At 44.5% G+C, this 17,512-nt stretch overlaps 1 protein-coding gene across 1 annotated transcript in view; it reads right to left on the bottom strand.

The window, feature by feature from the left end:
* The window catches only part of ASB2 (ankyrin repeat and SOCS box containing 2), a 274,707-nt gene that overhangs the window by 80,450 nt on the left and 176,745 nt on the right, over nucleotides 1-17,512 (bottom strand). Inside the window, exon 6 of the mRNA XM_085626478.1 lies at nucleotides 10,101-10,346. Coding sequence (XP_085482604.1) covers nucleotides 10,101-10,346 — 246 coding nt within the window. The remainder of the gene's footprint in view (nucleotides 1-10,100; nucleotides 10,347-17,512) is intronic.

Raw genomic sequence — 17,512 nt, 5'->3', positions numbered from 1 at the left:
CTTCTAAGAGGTCACAGGACCAAGAAGAGAGTTGTCTTGAGGGGGATGCCCTGGTGCCCCTGAGGAGGGAACTGCAGCTTATGGAGTCTGGCAGGGCCTGGCAGAGCTGCTAAGTGTAGGGGCACGCTCCAGAGGGGACCCATGCCAAGGGCAAAAGCAGTGTCCTACTCTTGAAGGCCTTAGGCAGCAAGCAGCAAGGTAAGAGGAGGGTCTACTGGGAAGCCAGGCTCCTTTGCACTGAGGCCAGGGACCCCAAACCAGGGGCAGGCAGGAGAGTGGTGGTCTCCAAAATGTACAGAGTTCATTCTGATCTAGACCCATGACATCGCCTTACAGCGGCGGTTTCTTTATTGAGTTGTGGGGGTATTGCCCCCCTGTTTTGTTTCCCACGGGCGGACTCATATTTAATGTTTTCATTCCAGTTAGCTGCATCAGCATGGCCCTAGCAGAGTTTATCTTTGAGAGGGAGTGATGGCAGGCAGATGTCAGTGAGGGGGGATGGAGCTTGAATCTTGACAGGTTTAGCCAGCCCTAGGGGTAGAAAGCACATGGAGTCAGGGGCTGTACCACCTTTGCTGCTGGAGCTGTCCAGTGAGTGTGGCTGGTGAGCCCTGGAGGTTGCAAAGGGAGCTCTGTGGTTGGGGGTAGAAGCTGACCACCCCACCTCTCTGATGTGGGCCAGGAGACCAATACCCTGAGTCTTAATGTAGAGGTCTTGTATGACTGCACGGTGCCCACTCCACGTGCTCCCATGCAGGCAGCTTCAATGTGCTTTTTTGTGGTGTAGAGGAGTTGTTTGATGTATCTTATGATCCCTAATGGTAGCTGCTTCAAGGCGCTTGTCACTTATGTTGGAATGGTGCAGAGTACCCTATATGTTAAAATAGTTGATAGACAACATAGCTGGGAGACATGCAAGTTGCGGGGGAAGGGGTAGCAGGGTGAAGAGGTACAGTATGGAGGGAGAGTAATACACAGGATAATGAATGCAGAGAGGAGTTACAGGCACCACCAGAAAAGCTGTATTATATGAGAAAAGAAGGATGTGAAGGCAATAGATTTTCAGAAATGGATATGACTGCTGTTAAGTCCTCACCATCTTTCTACCTTTTTCCCTCCTCTGTTCCTCTTTTTAAAGCCACTCGCTGATCTCTTGTACAGTGCCTAGAGGCGCAGGTTATGCTTTTGCTAGGTTTTTAAGAAGTGGTACCTCTGTGCGCCATAAATACCCAAGCAAAATAAATAGAAATAAAGTGCTGTGAAGTGGTAGTGAAGTGGTGCCTGACGTGCTCTATCACCTCTCCTCTGTTCCGTCTCTCCTACTTTTGCAAAGCTGTCTGCTGCTGGTATCCCCATCCTTTTCTGCTGTTTCACTCCTTCTTCCTCGATCCACCCTACCTCCAGTCACCCTTTTTGCTTCCTTCTACTTCCCATGGGTTTGATGGCTCAGCGAACTAATGCATGTACCCACTGTAGGGATCTGTGTTTTATCCCATGGTCACAGGCTCGAATCTGTGTGGGTCCGCTCGGTCCACCATCAACCTCCCAATGTCAATAAAACCCTCTGTAATTAATCAAACAACTGCTTTGCTGCACAGCTGGATACAGAAATTATTGTTTCCAGGAATAAGTGATATGTGATCTTTGCGCTGGGTGGATGCACGTGCTGCTTGGGGCAGAGGATGTAGGACAGGGGCTTACAGTTAAACACTTTCTCTGTAACTGCCCAAAGGCACGGAACATTTCATCCTACTGTGAGCTACAATAAGCAGGGCTCAGTGTGTCATTATGTGTGCACCGTAAAGAGGTACTTTACATGCCATATCCTCCAGAGAAATCCACTTTCCTGGATCAAAGGCTCTTTCAAAGAAAAACCAGCACTGATCTGAAAGCGCAGACTTAAAACAGAAACTAAATTGCTATAAAATGAGCATCTAAGAGACAGGGTAATTTGAGTTCCCAGGCATGTAAATTCAATCTCACTGCAGGTTGGCTCCATTACTGGGTTTAATATAGTGATGTTATAAGTACACTTTCACAATTGCTCTATTAACCTTTTGTCTTTCTCAAATTTGCTTGAAAATGCACCATTTGCCCACTGTTTTTATTCAAAATATTTTCAGAGGGAGAACCTCCTTGAATCCACATTATGACAGTCAGGTTCACTTGCTATGCTCCTTTGCCACATGGTACTCAACAAAATCTTTTACGCCTCACTACTTTCAAATGTCACCAGCCGGCACTGTCCCCTTAGCTGCACATCTGGGGCAAAAACAAAACCTGCGACGGGTTGAATGCCCATTTTTATTGGCACAAGATGTCTACAAAAGTAAAGGAGGACTCCTGTGTGACTGGTCAAGCCAGTGGCAAGACAGGCACACAACCAAAGGCTAGGATGAACAAAATTGGAAAGAGAGCCAACAAGGGGACATGGCACCGTTTAGAAGAGTAAAAATAGGATTTCCCCTTGGAAAGTACCAAACTATGACTATATCCAACATTAAATCTAACACCAGCAAAATTCAACCATACGTGTGTTATGTGAATGCAAACTTCAGTACCACTACAGTATAGTAAAACACCAGGTCAAAGTGGGGCAAATTCAAAGCTATTCCATTATTTTATTAATGGTCATCGGTTTAAAAGGCACATAATCTAGAATGGTAACATAGTTTAAAAACAAAAAAGCACTTTACAGCATTAAAAACAATTCCTATGTCTAGGAAATAATACAGTAAAAAGCTCTTCTTTCTTTCTATGGTATGACACAAATTGGATTCATACAATCCATAAAAGCAGGTACAACACAGGGAGAGACACAAGAAGACAACACCAATGGTCTATTACGTTACTGCTCTGTATTAACATTATACATGATACTTGATCTAAAAATCATCAGTCATCATCTCAGATATGTTTGCAGATCCAGTCTTTTTACCTCGTTGATGCCTTTTGGTGAGATTTATGAATTTTACAACAACGGGACTTGCACAAACCAAAAGAGGGAAACTCAGCACCTGTGGCAACACTCCTGGAACTGCTCTATTGAGGCCCATCCTAGACAAAAGGTTGGCTACCCCAGACAGAGGGACTCCTGTGAGAGCAGGAAGCAACCTGTGACTCCCCTTGACTAAAGGCACTAGTCCACTGCAGACAAAACAATGTTTCAGATCCGAAGAATCGCTGGCCATCAGGCCCTCCGAGCGATTGCCCAAATCCAGATATTCTTGTGCATTTTGGGAACTGTAATCCTGCCCTCCACAAAGTTTCAGGCAGCTACCATGTTCCCCGGGACAACCGGATATCGAAGCAACCATCTGCTGTGTTTATCGCTCTCAAGGCTTGTTGGTCGCCAGTCCCGCAACTGACCTCTGCACTCGATGCTGTACCTCGAGAAAACTTCATCCAACTTTCATCCGACCTCAGCAGCAGCCCCCTTATTGTGTTTTTGCATCTTGTTCCATGCAAGTACAAGCGGTAAAAGCAGCTTTCCTATGGCTCCGTTCAGCACCAGGGACAGCCAGGACAACTTTGCACCCGGGCTCCACAGGCCAAGTAAATTGAACTGACTATCGTGGCTTGGTTCGAGGACCTGAATTACATTTACCCTTCATGTGCTCCACGCAACTCGACTTGCAAGGAACCGATTGTCACTAGTGGTTTTTACCATTGACCTCAATGATAGAGTCGCACTGTATTATTTTGCACTGATTTTATTTTGCTTCTTAAAATCCATAACTGCGGTTATGTGTATCTGATCACTTTCATTTTGGTGTATGAATTAAGATAAAAATCTGCTTTATTTTTTATAAATTGTGTTGGATTTGTTTCGAGTAATTTCAATTACTTTTCCTCCATGGTAGTAATCTGAAATGTTTAAACACATGTTCCTCTAGTAAAGCCTGACTGCTCTTTGCCACTCTACTAGGACTGAGCTAAGGATTTATTACTGTGAATCCAAGGACCATCTTTGGGGTTTATGATAGTATTACATGGTGAAGCCTAACTAGCATCACCACATAATACTCCACCTTCCTACAATCATTTAAACCCGCCAGAAAAAAAAGATACCAAATACGTGCTTGCAGTACTTGATTTGTAAAACAATAAGTGCCAGGACCCTCATCAGGAGGCCAATGCAGCTTGCACCATCCATTGCCCCTGCCAGCACTGCCACTATCAGTACCAACTCAACTACTAACCCTCCAACTTTTACAAGAGTGACAGTTGAGACTTGTCCAGGCCCCCAAAGCTGTCAGAACTTCTTGAACGGTGTGTATTAGCAATTTTCAATGTAGATTGAATCAATAAACAACTGGGATTGTGCTCATTCCTAAACTAGACAAATAGTGCCACCATATGACAGACTGTCATGAGTGCTGGTGTTGACGATTAGGTGCTGGTACCGGAAACTACCGGCTAAAAATAAGCACTGCATGTTTGAAACAGATGGCAGTGTTTGGTATGGTCCATTAAATATGCGATGCATGTGCAAACACCTGTTTGCCCGGGAATAACAATTACAACTGGTGCAACGTTTATTGAACTCAGTAATTACCAGGTGCGTTAAAAATCTCACTTTAGGACATGCAGATTTTGGTGCAGTAATCGCCAAAATCCACGTTATTTCCCAAAAAGTCAGAGTATTCTGTAATTATCACATTCCCAAAAATTCCATAAGCCACCATTTCAGATTTTATTGAAGGCGATAATTATCAGCCTACTCTCAATTAGGCCCTCAATGATTTGTTTTCTTCAAACACAGCAATATAAAATGGGACTTAGGGAATATTCATAAAAAAGTTATCATCAACTAAAATGAAAATTACTAAAAACATAAAAAATGGGCTCAAAAATAGAAAAGGTTGGTCTTGCATGAAGACCAGTAGCGGCCGGCATGGTTCGCAGGTTGTGGATCGGGCGTGGAGTCGCACGTGGAGGGGGGCCGCGCAGGGACTGGGGGGTCAATAATAGAAAAAAAACATTTAAACCTCCCTTCCTGCCAGCCCGGGTCCCGCGTCTTCACTGCTCCTGCTCTCCTGCCTCCAACAGGAAGCGGGCAGCCTCCCTCTCCTCCCCTAAGCCAATCACAACGCTCCAGTGGAGAGATGTGATTGGTCAGGACGCCGCCCAGCCAGGGACTGTAGGGGATGGCATGTTCTACATGTAGGCTGCAATGCAGCCTGCATGGAGAAGTGCAAAGTGCGCATGACTGGTTTGGGCGGCCCGAGAGGGCCGACCAGTCTTTGCGCACTCAGGAGTGAGCCATCCACTCCTGCCATGCCCGGGCAGCTCCGTCCACCCACAATGTTCAAAGAAACATAAAATAGTAATAACCGAAAGTTATTACCATTTTATGTTTTGGCTTTCTTGCACTGCCCCTCCCCACCCTAGTGGAGGAACCGCCCCTGAATAAGACACGTATGATGTGAGTTTTAGCCTGCCCTAATGGAATGACCGCCACATCTTATGGACCATGCTGAATAGTACAAAAATATTGGGCATTCAGCTCGCTCACAAAGAAGCGACAAACTGGCAGTAACCGCCTGCTTTTTCCAACTCTACATCATGCGACTTGACAAAGGTTTATCAGCAAACACCATTTGCAAAATGTCATACTGCATTATTAGTCGACCAAAATTTCTTACAGAGAACTTTAGGACAGGGAACACCATTTATCCTAATGCTTCCAAAATTAAGAGTCAGAAGGAATTTTTTTAACTTCTAACTCTCCCAGCAAACATCTTCTAACAGCGTCAATGAACGTTTAGGGACCATTTTTATTGAGATAACTGCAAATCAAGATTATGCATCCTCACCGTTGACTTCTAAAGGTAGCACATTATCCTATGATATTGCACCCTAAAACATGAGTTAATGCTATAAAGTATAGCAGCTTTAAAACGTCCACATCACCACATTTTGACGATCAAACCATCTGCCTTTCAGTCACAACAGCAAACCATTACTTTCCTCCATTTTGTATTCCCTTGTTTCACGGGAACCTTCTATTTCTAAAGAAGGCCTTCTACTGGTTTGCTGATGATTCGGGGCAAGTGCGGATAGGCCCATCAATTCTCCTGTTTTCTCTCTTTTTTCGGAGTTCCGCTGTTTTCTGTACGCGGGATCACTACAGACAGTACACTGGCTCCTTCTAACCTTCAAGGTCAAAATAACTCTGAATGCAAATTTCATGCTTACAGGAAAAAAGATGCCCCAATCAAACAAATTGTATTCGCAAGAAACAAAATGCCAAGTCTTTAACACGCCTCTGGATCAAATGATCGCTTTGTTTTTTTAAATTGCTGGAAAGGAGTCAAAGGTTTCAAAGAACACGTGACAAACCTGTTGATTGCAAACAAATCAAATTAAACTTTGTTCCAAAGGCGCCTCTGGGAGTATGGCTGGTAACAGCTTTATATTAACTGTTCTCATAGGGTCTTCCTAGGAAAATGATACGTGGATGATTTCACTGAGTTTTTACCTCTTGTGCTTTTGAGGGTAAAGAATATAATTGGGCTTGAAGTGACTATTCCTAATTAATCAATTTCCCTGGATGAATCTTTCGTGCACAGGAAAGCAATGCATTGAAATAACGACCATCAATCCCCTACTTTGCATGACTTCAGTGCAAACTCCAAAGAAGCCATGGCTGAGCTCAGAAGATGAGGATCTATGGTGAGTGTCTACTTCCTGAAAGAGGAGAGTAGAATTACTAGAGTATGCGCCATTAACTGGATGGCCAGGGTTTCCTTACAAAAAAAAAAAAACAGCAGGGGCGGCTCCTCCACTAAGGAGGAGGACCGTCGCCCCACTGAACAGGTCAGAAAGGAAAAAAAAAGATAACTCATTGTTATTATCATTTTATTTTTCTGTCCTTGCTCAGCTGGGTAGTGGCGGGGCTGCTCTTCTCACAGAACAGGGCAGTGGAGGAGTGGTTTGCCCACCCCAAGTGCGCATGAGGCTTTGGCCGGTCGTCTTAGGCCGGCCAAACCATCATGAGCACTTTGCATGTTCTCCACCAAGGCTGCATTACAGCCTGGGTGGAGAACATACCCAGGCTCCTATTTCCTGGCTGAGAGCCGAACCACAGCGCTCACACCAATCACAACACTGCAACTCAGCCATTAATCCTTTTACTCCTCCGTCCACTCTTTAACCCATCTATTCACTTATCCATCCATCCATTTACCCTTCACTCATCCATCCAACTTTCACTTATCCATCCATGAACCCTTTCACCTTTCTACTTATCCATCGTCCACCCTTTCATTCACCTATCCATCGTTACATCCATTATTTCATTTATACATCCATCCACCCTTTCAACCCATCCATCCATCCAGGCTTTCACTCATTGATCTACTCATCCATCTATACATTTAGCCTTTCACTCATCATCCATCCTTTCACTTACTCATCCATCCATCTTTTCTCTCATCATCCATCCACCCTTTCACTCATCCATCCATTCACCCTTTCACTCATCTATCCATCCATCCATTTATCCATCCTTCCTTTCACTCATCCACCATTACATCATCCTTTCAATCATTTATCCATGCATCTACCCATCCACCCATTCACTCACTCATCCATCCACCATTTCACCCACCCATCCATCCACCATTTACTCACACATCCATCTATCCATCCATCCTTCCACCTACTCACCCTCCCACCGTCACTTGGCCATAGCTCAGCCATGTTGATTAGACTTACAGCTATTGTTATACTGAATTCTAATTTAACTTTTAATCGTGTTACTCTGTACGTGACACCCACACAGTGAAAGTGTTTGTGGTGAGAGACCAAGGGGATCTCGAAATTCTGTACAGAAACAAAGGCAGACTTTCCAACCCAATAAATGCCCTTCAGCCTGAGAAAAATAAAGCATGAATACCTAAGGTTTTGAAGAGAGGTGAAGGGCAGCCTTGGCCTTCGCATCAGAATTCAGCAAGCACATTGCCAAGCTGCAGCTCCACACAGTGAGACTAAACACAGTTGCACTGGCACTGCAGCGCTTTGTCATCAGCTTTGTCCATCTCCTCCCTATCTGAATATCTGTCCAGTAACAACAGGTGCAGTGTGCCATGCGGGCCTTTTCAGAGTGTGCGAGACGAACAAGACGATGTGCCTGCTTGTCAATCCCTCTGGAGCATAAAAGAAACCGAAAATGAGAATGCCCGACTCCTCCTGGTTGAAAAGCAAACCAGAAGTGGGTGAGAATGGAGGAGGCTGAACCCTCATGTGTTACCACCCACTACTAACTTGTACTCGTCTGTCTGCTCCACCCCATCCCATTACATCAGTGGAGTTGTGCTAACTCCATTCTGGGCCACAGCAGTAAACACCCAAATACAAAGATGTTCAGCACTGGTAAATCATGCCTCGCCCATCACCATGATGTCACTGTCATCGCGTGTGCCTCCAGGGCAAGGACATCTCCGACCAGTGCATGCGCAGGGGTCTCTAGTCCTAACACTAATCCCTCGCATAAAAAAAAACACAATCTAGGCTGAAATATCATAAGGATCTATTTGCTAAACTGTTGGAATTTCCTTCTCCTCCCCGGTTTTGGCAGGTCAATACAATACAATAAAATACATTCCTAAAGCGCACAGCTACCTAACAAGGTGTCCCGGTGCTAGCGAGAAGAATTTCCACATTGTCTAAATGCAGAAGCACACTTAAGAGGGGGTTATTGCAGACTCAATGAGAAACCTTTTAAGTTTTTTCCTGAAAACCATTTCAGATGGACAGCTTCTCAAGGCCAGAGGTAAGGCATTCCACAGTCTGGCTGTCAGGTAGTCAATACTCCTTATGCCCTAGAGCGACAGCTGTCTCTGGTATAAAAGGAAAGAAGGGTGCCAGAGATTGCAGATACATACTGGCCAGGGCAAAATACGTTGTTAAATCCTACAGAGGAAGCTTCTCCTGGTGCCCGGCTGTGGTAGCAATTGCCCTGGCCTGTCGCTGTAAAAACAGCCCTTCACAGTGACTGTCTGCATTGCCCTCAAGTGGCACTCTATTTATTTTTCACAGTTATATGTACATCATGGCCACACCCAATGTTTCATTTTCTTGTTAGGCTTTATGTCTGTTCATGTATGCAGAGCTGTCACCTGACCCTTTGTAATAAGTGTGTAGGGAAGCTGCACCCATAGTTTGTGGTAAAGTAGAAGCTTTAGGGTACCACCTAAAGATGGTTCCAAATTATGAGAAAAAGCCCAAATATGGTTTCGATGTACAAAACCATAATGTGGTCGCAATCCCTGTGATTTGTAGAATCACTGGGTTTGCGACCACAGGCTAACATTTAGCAATTTCCCAAAACAATTTTTCAATTCAGGAAAGCCACATTTCAAAATATTGTCACCAAATCATTCAGAATTAGGATGGGATATAAAAGGGGTAATCTCTCCTATTTGTTATTCACAATGAGATGTATCAATTGTTTTTGACGGGAACAGAAAAAAATGCTGACTTCTCAAAGTCTTCTTCCCAATAGATGGTACTGTTATCGGGCGTACTTGCCGTCTATTGGGAAGGAGAGCATCCAGATCAGAACGCTGGATCTAATATACTTGGACCCTTATGGTGGGGCTCCTTCTCGAACTGTTACCAGTTGGCTCTTTGCTACACTTAGGGAAGTGTTGGATATTCCACTTGTGTTTACAAAGCCCTGATGAAGTTCCTTCATAGGAACGAAAAGCGTTGGCTGATGCCCATTTTTTAGTAAAATGAAATATAAAGTAACTTGATGGACTCATTTATATGGCCTTGGCTCCATTCCTGGTGCACCTTCCATCTTCTAAAAATTATTTTTTTCTGGATTCCAGTAGAGCTCAACTGCGGCGGGTTCCAGAAGCAAATGCACAGGACTCCTAATTTGCACAGACAGGCATAGAGGTGCTGAACCTTTGGTCAGCCGCTGTGAAGAATATTTTTGTGCACCAGTAAAAAGTCTTCAGTTACCAGTAGGCAGCTAACTCCAGTCAAATGATGGTGCAGCTAAATAGCATTTAAACACAAACCTAAAATAGGATATTTATAGGGCACAACAATTGATGTGACAATGGACTATAAAAAAAACTTACTGTTCTTGGCAAGATAGCGCAGGGCATCGAGCTGCCCACTCTGTGCAGCTACAAACAGGGGGGTGATATTGTAGATATTCCTCGCCTCAATCTTCGCATGTCCCTTCACCAGGATATCAATGATCTCCAGATTGTTATGGGCCACAGCCTCATGCAGAGCAGTCCATCCTTGGTTGCAGCGGTGGTTCACATCAGCGTTGTACTGGACCAGCATCTGCACAGCATCCACATTCCTACGTTCACAGGCTGTGTTCAACAATACAACAGCATTAGTGCAACACTCAATCTTTCATGAAGAGCATCGACAGAAAGGATGAGAAAAGCCCTCCACCAACTTCCAGCAGAAGTGGTGGAGGAGAAAAAGTACAATACATTTATGACAAGGGCAGAGACACAAGTCAACAATCCTAGTCTGACAGCACAGGCAGAGATGGAGACTTGATAGGGTTAACAGTGGAGGGCTTAAACCAAACCTTTAGTGTGGTCTGGTCTGCCATCTTCTAAAGAATGGTGGGGTGTTTCAGTGTAGACAGGACTAATGAGAGTCTAAATATCGCTCAATTTGCACGTCAAACCAGACTATCCAACAGTGAGTTGGTATTAACAGCTAAGGCAAAACATAGGCTGGCTTACACAAAGGTTATTAAGAAACACATTGTGAAGTGCATTATTGATGATTCTTTTAAAACAGCATGGAAACACTTTCAGGCATCAATAAAATAGAAAAAGAAAGTAATTTTTTGACAATAACAGTGGATAATTTACAAGCAGTTACATGGAGGATTTGAAGAAAAGAATTTTCGCAATTTCCCTTTTAGTAGGTGTATTAATACTTTAATTTACCCCCCAATGCAAGCTAATGGCATTATATCCAGGCTAATATATTTTATGAATGGGAGTGTAGACCCAAAAGGATCCAGAAACATTTTAAAGATGGCTGATTTGACTGTAAGATGGAGAAGCTCTGAAAAAGGCATCTCTTTTATTTCTTTACCAGAAACTTAAGCATCAATATAACAAAACTATTAACTTAATGATCCCAGGGGTTTGGTCCATGTGACGTTTTTTAACCGATTGGCATTCAATTATAACCACAAACACAGCCTCTGCTTCATTCTTTCAGAACATTATTTGTGTTTTTAGGTCTGGCTTGCAGCAGAGCATGCACTGCATCCGCTCATCCTTGCGAGAGATATTCTATACAACAAGGGGCTAGCAGCCTGCCCATTGCTTAACCATTGTTGGCTTCATTGTCACTCTTATTTGCTGCCTTCTAATTAACATAAAGTATATCTGTAAAGTGCAAGTTCACCCAAGGGTATCTTGGTGTTGAATAACAGATGTTTATTTTTACCCAACTAAATAGTACTCATTTTATCGACCTCAGAAGGAGGAAAAGCTGAGTGAACCCGCAAAGGTTCCAACCATTGCCATGAAGTCAAACACAGGGCCCTACAATGGATGCATTAGTCCACTATGCCACTAGACCCAGCCAGTGCATGCTGGCTTCACTTCCTATTCTTTCGTCCGGGCATGAACCAAATAGTAATTGCTTCAGGTCGATTGCTGTCCTTCCGCTGACCATGCAGTGACTGAAGTGCTACTTTTATTTTTTCTTATTTCTTGTTGAACTTCTTGCCATTAGTAGATATGTTTTTCAGTGTCAGACACACTTCGAAGAAGCCCTTTTATCCTCTGAAATGGATGTTTATTGTGACGACAGCTCGTAATCTGCTGCCCAAATTATTTTCACTAAAGCATGGACATGGGGCCAACTGCAGTTTTATGTGATAGGATTTTTGCCAAACGTCAGATTCTTTCTTTTTTCACGCACGGAGAGATTAACTGATTTGCTCAGACTCACAGGTGTGATGTGCCGAGACATAACAAGCATTGGCAAAACTAACAGGTCTAGGCTTTGAAATCTGTTGGCTCTGCCATTGCCGCTTGTTCATGATATACAGCATGGGCATTGCTGACTGGGGCAAAGATTTGCAGCCATGTTGCATAGCACATAGCTGCCAAGTTTTCAGTTTGCTTATGTGTGACATTTCCAGTTATTGGATTTTTTTTATGTGTGAAATTGTAACGGCATATGTGTGACACTTTGAGTGACACTTTATTGTGAATTGAATAAAACATTTATAACAATGAAATAAGATAAATAATGGGAAACCTTTGCTTTGCGCATTATAATGGTTTAGAAATTGCCTTAAAACAGACCAGAAAGCAAAGCGATCTTCTGTGGAAATGCAAAAACAGACTGAAGATTTCGGTCATTCAAGGACACAAGAACTATATAGTTTGTCTTGGCTTGCCACTTTCCCACCATGCCCCCTATGGATGAGAACACAAATATCCATGCACACACAAATACACACAAACAGATTTTCAAATATTGGAAACTGTTATGGTTACTTTTTAAAAATGCAGGTTCTGTTACCATCATTTTTATTAGGAAAACCACTATAAACTAGTCCGTTTACACTTTTAGCGTTGTCGTGTCTGAAAGCATAACACCACTAAATGTGGCAAATAGCAATGAATACGTTTTCGGTCTGAGGCAGAAGGTGCAGTGTCATTTCATTATGTTTTACCTCTGAGTGACCAGAATCTTTGAATTATACTGAGCACACTCTGGCAGATTACTTTGGAGCCTCCCTAGACGGGAGTTGTGGAAAACCAACATACAGCTGCTGCTCGTGCCCAGAGCCTCAGGACTAGTTTCACTTCAGCTGCTATCAGGGAGATGCCAATTAGCAGCGCTCCATTTATTTCCGCTGTAGCACAAGCAATTGAGCTGGAACAGGTCTGACTAAAGACACTGCCCCCGCCTGAGGCTTGGACCGACCATAGCCTGTCTCTGTGTTTTTTTTAAATTTCTGAAGCTGGATCCATAGTGCTGCTGGTGCCCCCTAGAGGCTACAACTTAATAGTTTGAATGAAAGCACAAAAAAACCCATAATTTATTCTTCTGCATGGAGCTAGTTTGGGGTGGGGCTGGTTTACAGGAGGAGGAGTGGTATAGGCACTGCTAAGTGTGCATGACGGTTTGGCCAGCCATCTTGGGCCTCCCAAACGGTCATGCGCACTTAGCATTTCTCCACACGTCTGTGTTGCATAGCCAGGTGGAGAACTGTCCCAAGGCCCCTAGGCACTGCTTGGGCAGCCAAACAGGCCACTCAGACCAATCACAACGCTGCTGTCATGCTTGTGGCAGCAGCGTCATGATTGGCTTAGGGGAGCCTGGTAGCTTTCTACTTCTAGGAGTCAGGAGGAAACACAAGAGGATGGAGGAGAGGGTGTGACCTTAACAAGGTAAGTACTTCTTTTCTGAACCATCCTCCACCCCGCCCGCCACTCCCGTTCCTTAGCAGCCGCCACTTGTAGCAGCACATGGAAAGAGGTTGACTACTGCTTTCCAAATGATAGCTCCACAAAGTTAGCAGCCAGCAGTGTTTAGTCGGTCTGCTTGGAGCTAGCTTAATATGAGCATTTTAGTGCAGTTATGATATCAGCACTAAAATGCGCTAGTACTTGGCAGGGTTGTTTGCACCATTTTCTTTTTCAACTGACTGCTTGTGATAAGAGATGAATTGAAGATCAATCTTTTAGCCACACTTGCTCTCACTTCCAGAGCAATGTATGTACTTTAATGCTCTATAAATACTTTCTAATGCAAAAGTCTTCTCATACTCTCTAATGCCCTTTGCTACAGGTTTTCAACTTTTAAAAATTAAACTGGACTGTCTCACAGTTGAAGAGAAAAATAGGTTATAAGTAGTCTATAGCTGTTACGTTTTCAGTATGACTATGTGTGACATTTCTGTTTTCAGTCTGATTATAGGTGACATGTACGTGCCACAATTGTAGCACAACAGGGATATCAGACGAATATGAGTCTGAGCATTACCTATAAATAAACATAAGTTAGTCCTGGGCGAATTGTTTTCTTTTCACAAAATATGGATGCAAATCCAGGGTCGAATCATTTTTTTCAGGGAAGCCATGTAGTGGCAGCCCCTCCAAATAAAATGATCATAAAACGTGTTTTAAATTTCTCTTATTATTGCTTTATTTTAATCCCCCAGGACTCTGAAAAGTCTGGCGGTCGGGTCCAAGGGAATGACACTTCTGGTGGGGGAATGGTGGGCACTGTTACAGTGCGCATGACGGTTTGGCAGGCCGTCTCAGGCCAGCCAAACGGTCATGCGCACTGAAGCTCTCTCATTCCCCAGCTGTGTTGCTGGGGCTGGAAACAGCAGGGGCAGGCTCCCAGTCTGCCTTGGAAAGCAAGTTGACAGCACTCAGGCCAATCTTGACGCTGCTTTCATGCAGCATCAGGATTAGCCGCAGTGCAGTCTGGGAGCCTGTTCCCCAGAAGAAGAAGACTGGAAGAGCGCAATGCACCAGGAGGCAATGTTCAGGTCATCGAACCCTCTACCCCACCTCCCTCCTCTGGACCCCCCCTGCCAATTTGGCAGAGGACGAGCCGCTACTGCTACAGAGTACAGTGGAACTGAAAGCAGAACAGATATCAGCAAATGCAGCCACTTCTGCTTAATCACTAGATTGTGTCAATCTTTACATAAAACTAAAACTAACCACCCATATATTTGTTTCAGTGGACCTCTTGCTGCGGGACATTGTCCTACAGAAGCACGTGTTACATAACCACAACCATTTCTGACATGAGTGTCTCATGATGATCGTTCAAACAAGAGCCTCAGTCATAAAACTTTTCATCAAGGTGCTGATTAGCACTCCAACACATACTGTCAGTGGTTGGTAATTTGTCCAATTGTTTTTGCAGGAGGCGGTGCTATTTTATGGCACAAAAATGTAATATTTGTGTTTTTTTATCATAGGAACAATCTGAACAATGATTGTTAGTGGCACAAAACAACAATGAAGGCCACAAAAATAAATGTAGCACAGCTGTGCACTCTTGCAGTAATGTACTATGGTGTTCAATGAGACAACTGCGTACATTAGCACCTGTACTATGGTGTTCAATGAGACCACTGCGTACATTAGCACCACCTGGCCAGACTGGTTTTAATGCCTCTTGCGCAGTGCTTAATTTGAGCCAGTGGTTTCGGTGCTGGGCACTGGCACTTAATTGTCCCCAGCACTTATGACAGTCTGCCACATGGTGGCACTGTTTGTCTAGTTCAGAGGTCAGCACATCAACAGTTGTTTAGTAATTGAATATACATTGAAAATGTCGAATAACTGCTGCCCAAGCTATTCTTATAGCTTTGGGGGCCTGGAATAGTCGTCATTGTTAGACTTGCAGGTGTGTGATGGTTAATAGTTGTATTGGTACTGCCATTGGCTGCACTGATGGGGCAGTGGGTGGTGGAAGGGGCTGTGGCCCCCTGATGAGGGACCTGTCACTTATTTTGTTCGAAATTTAGTACTACTCTTCGCCATTACGGTTACCATCCTTAAGCCTACTTATTATAATAACCCTCCGCATCAGAGGTAAAACAGCAAATCTCATGATGGTTTTTACTGGGCTTGTCAAACATTAAAAGTCTGTTATATTCTGCAATGAATTGCATCCCAAGAGCAGTTATAGAAGTCACTGAAACCAGGGCTGGACTTGGAACAGCAACCAGCCCTGGCAGATTGCTGCTCGGGCCAGCACAGGACGCGGTTGAGTGGGGTGGGGGGGAGGGTAGCTAGTGAGAAGCATTGCTCCCACTTTTGTTACAGGGTGCTGATATTGCAGCACTGCGGAAAAGCCAGCCCCCAGTAACAAAAACAGACCCCCATGGGTATGAAAATGGTCCCCACCTCTTCGGCCCACCAGGGAAACGCCTGGTGCCCGCTATGGCCAGTCCGGCCCTGACTGAAACGTGCACTTTTCTCTGTCATTTCAGACATTTAGTTATGAGGCTCTGTACAGACAGATTTTCAGAAATACATGAAATCTAAGTGTTAGAAATGGGGGTCTCTAGTTGGCAGAGGTAGGTACCTTTGCCCAAATAGGAACCCTTGCTTCTAGTCAGTTTAAGGGGGATACACACTTTAGATAACCCATGCCCACCTCCTTGGTAACTTGGCAGGAGCTTATCCCAAAGGCTTTGTGTAAAGTATTTGTACCAACACTCACAGTAACACAGTGATAACACCACAAATGGACACCACACCAGTTTAGAGAAATAAAGTACCTTCATCTAAACTCAACAAGACCAAAAAGACAAAAAACCATCATACAAGTATTAAGAAAAATGACTTTCAAAGGATTTAGCAGCTGAGCCCATAGAAAACTATGGATGCGTGATTTCTTGCAAAGTACCTGTTGTTGTGACAAAATTCACCAAGCCAAACAGCCGCAGCGATGGGGAGAATCGAAAACAAAGAGATGCGTCGATCTCTGAGACCTTTGTGGATGCGATGCTATAGTCCCGCTGGACACAGGGGAAGGGGGCATCAGGTCTGGTCTGTAGGGGGAAGCGGTGCGTCAATTCTGAGACGACTCCGATCCGCGGGTGATGCGTCGGGGAAAACTTGCTGCACAGGGTCGATGCGTGGAAATCCTGGGAGGCATTGGCGGCACCGTCGAGCAGCGCTGCGTCAGTTTCTTCAGCAACAATCCCTTGATGCGTCGATTTATGCAGCGGCGGCAGGTGCTGCGTCGGTTTCAGCAGCAGCGCGGCGGTGCGGGGAAATTCTTCTTGCACCACAGCGTTGCATCAGAAAAAATTACGCAAGAAGAGAAATGCGTCGATTTTCTTGTTGTTGCGTTGCTTTCCAGCTCCCAGTAGCAGAAACAACCTCCAGAGGCCACATACAGCCACAGGCACTCCTGAGAGATCAGAACTTCCAGCAAGGAAGTTCAGGGGAGCTGGTGGTGAAGTCTTTGTGTTACTGAGACTTCAAAACAGGAGGCAAGCTCTACTCAAGCCCTTAGAGACTTTCCTCAAGCAGCGGACACAGCACACAGCAATGTCCTTCTCCTTTCCTTGGCAGAAACAACAACTGCAGGACAACCTCAGGCACAAAGCAAGGGCAGTACTTCTCCTCAGTTTCTCAAGCTCTTCTCCTTGGTGAAGGTTCCTCTTGATTCCAGAAGTAGTCTAAAGTTCAGGGGTTTTAGGTCCAATACTTATACCCCAACATGTCTTTGTTCTCTTTGTGCAGTGAAGCCCTGTGCCCAGCCAAAACCAGTTCTGGAAGGCACTTTGCAAGTGCACAGCAACAACCATTGTCAGTGTAAGCCCAGGCTCCAGACACACCACAGGGGGGCGGAGCATTCATTGTAGAAGGCAGACACTGCCCTATTCAGGTGCAGGTGCTACTCCTCCCACCACTCCAAATGCAGATCAGGCCTATTCAGTCTAGCACTGACTCATCCAGACTCTCTGGAGCCACTGCACATCCCCAGCCACTGTCACTCCAAA

The sequence above is a fragment of the Triturus cristatus genome, chromosome 9 (assembly GCF_964204655.1).
Source record: "Triturus cristatus chromosome 9, aTriCri1.1, whole genome shotgun sequence".
Lineage (NCBI taxonomy): Eukaryota > Metazoa > Chordata > Amphibia > Caudata > Salamandridae > Triturus > Triturus cristatus.
The sequence above is the reverse complement of the archived record's forward strand: the minus strand, read 5'-3'. Positions and strand labels throughout refer to the sequence as shown.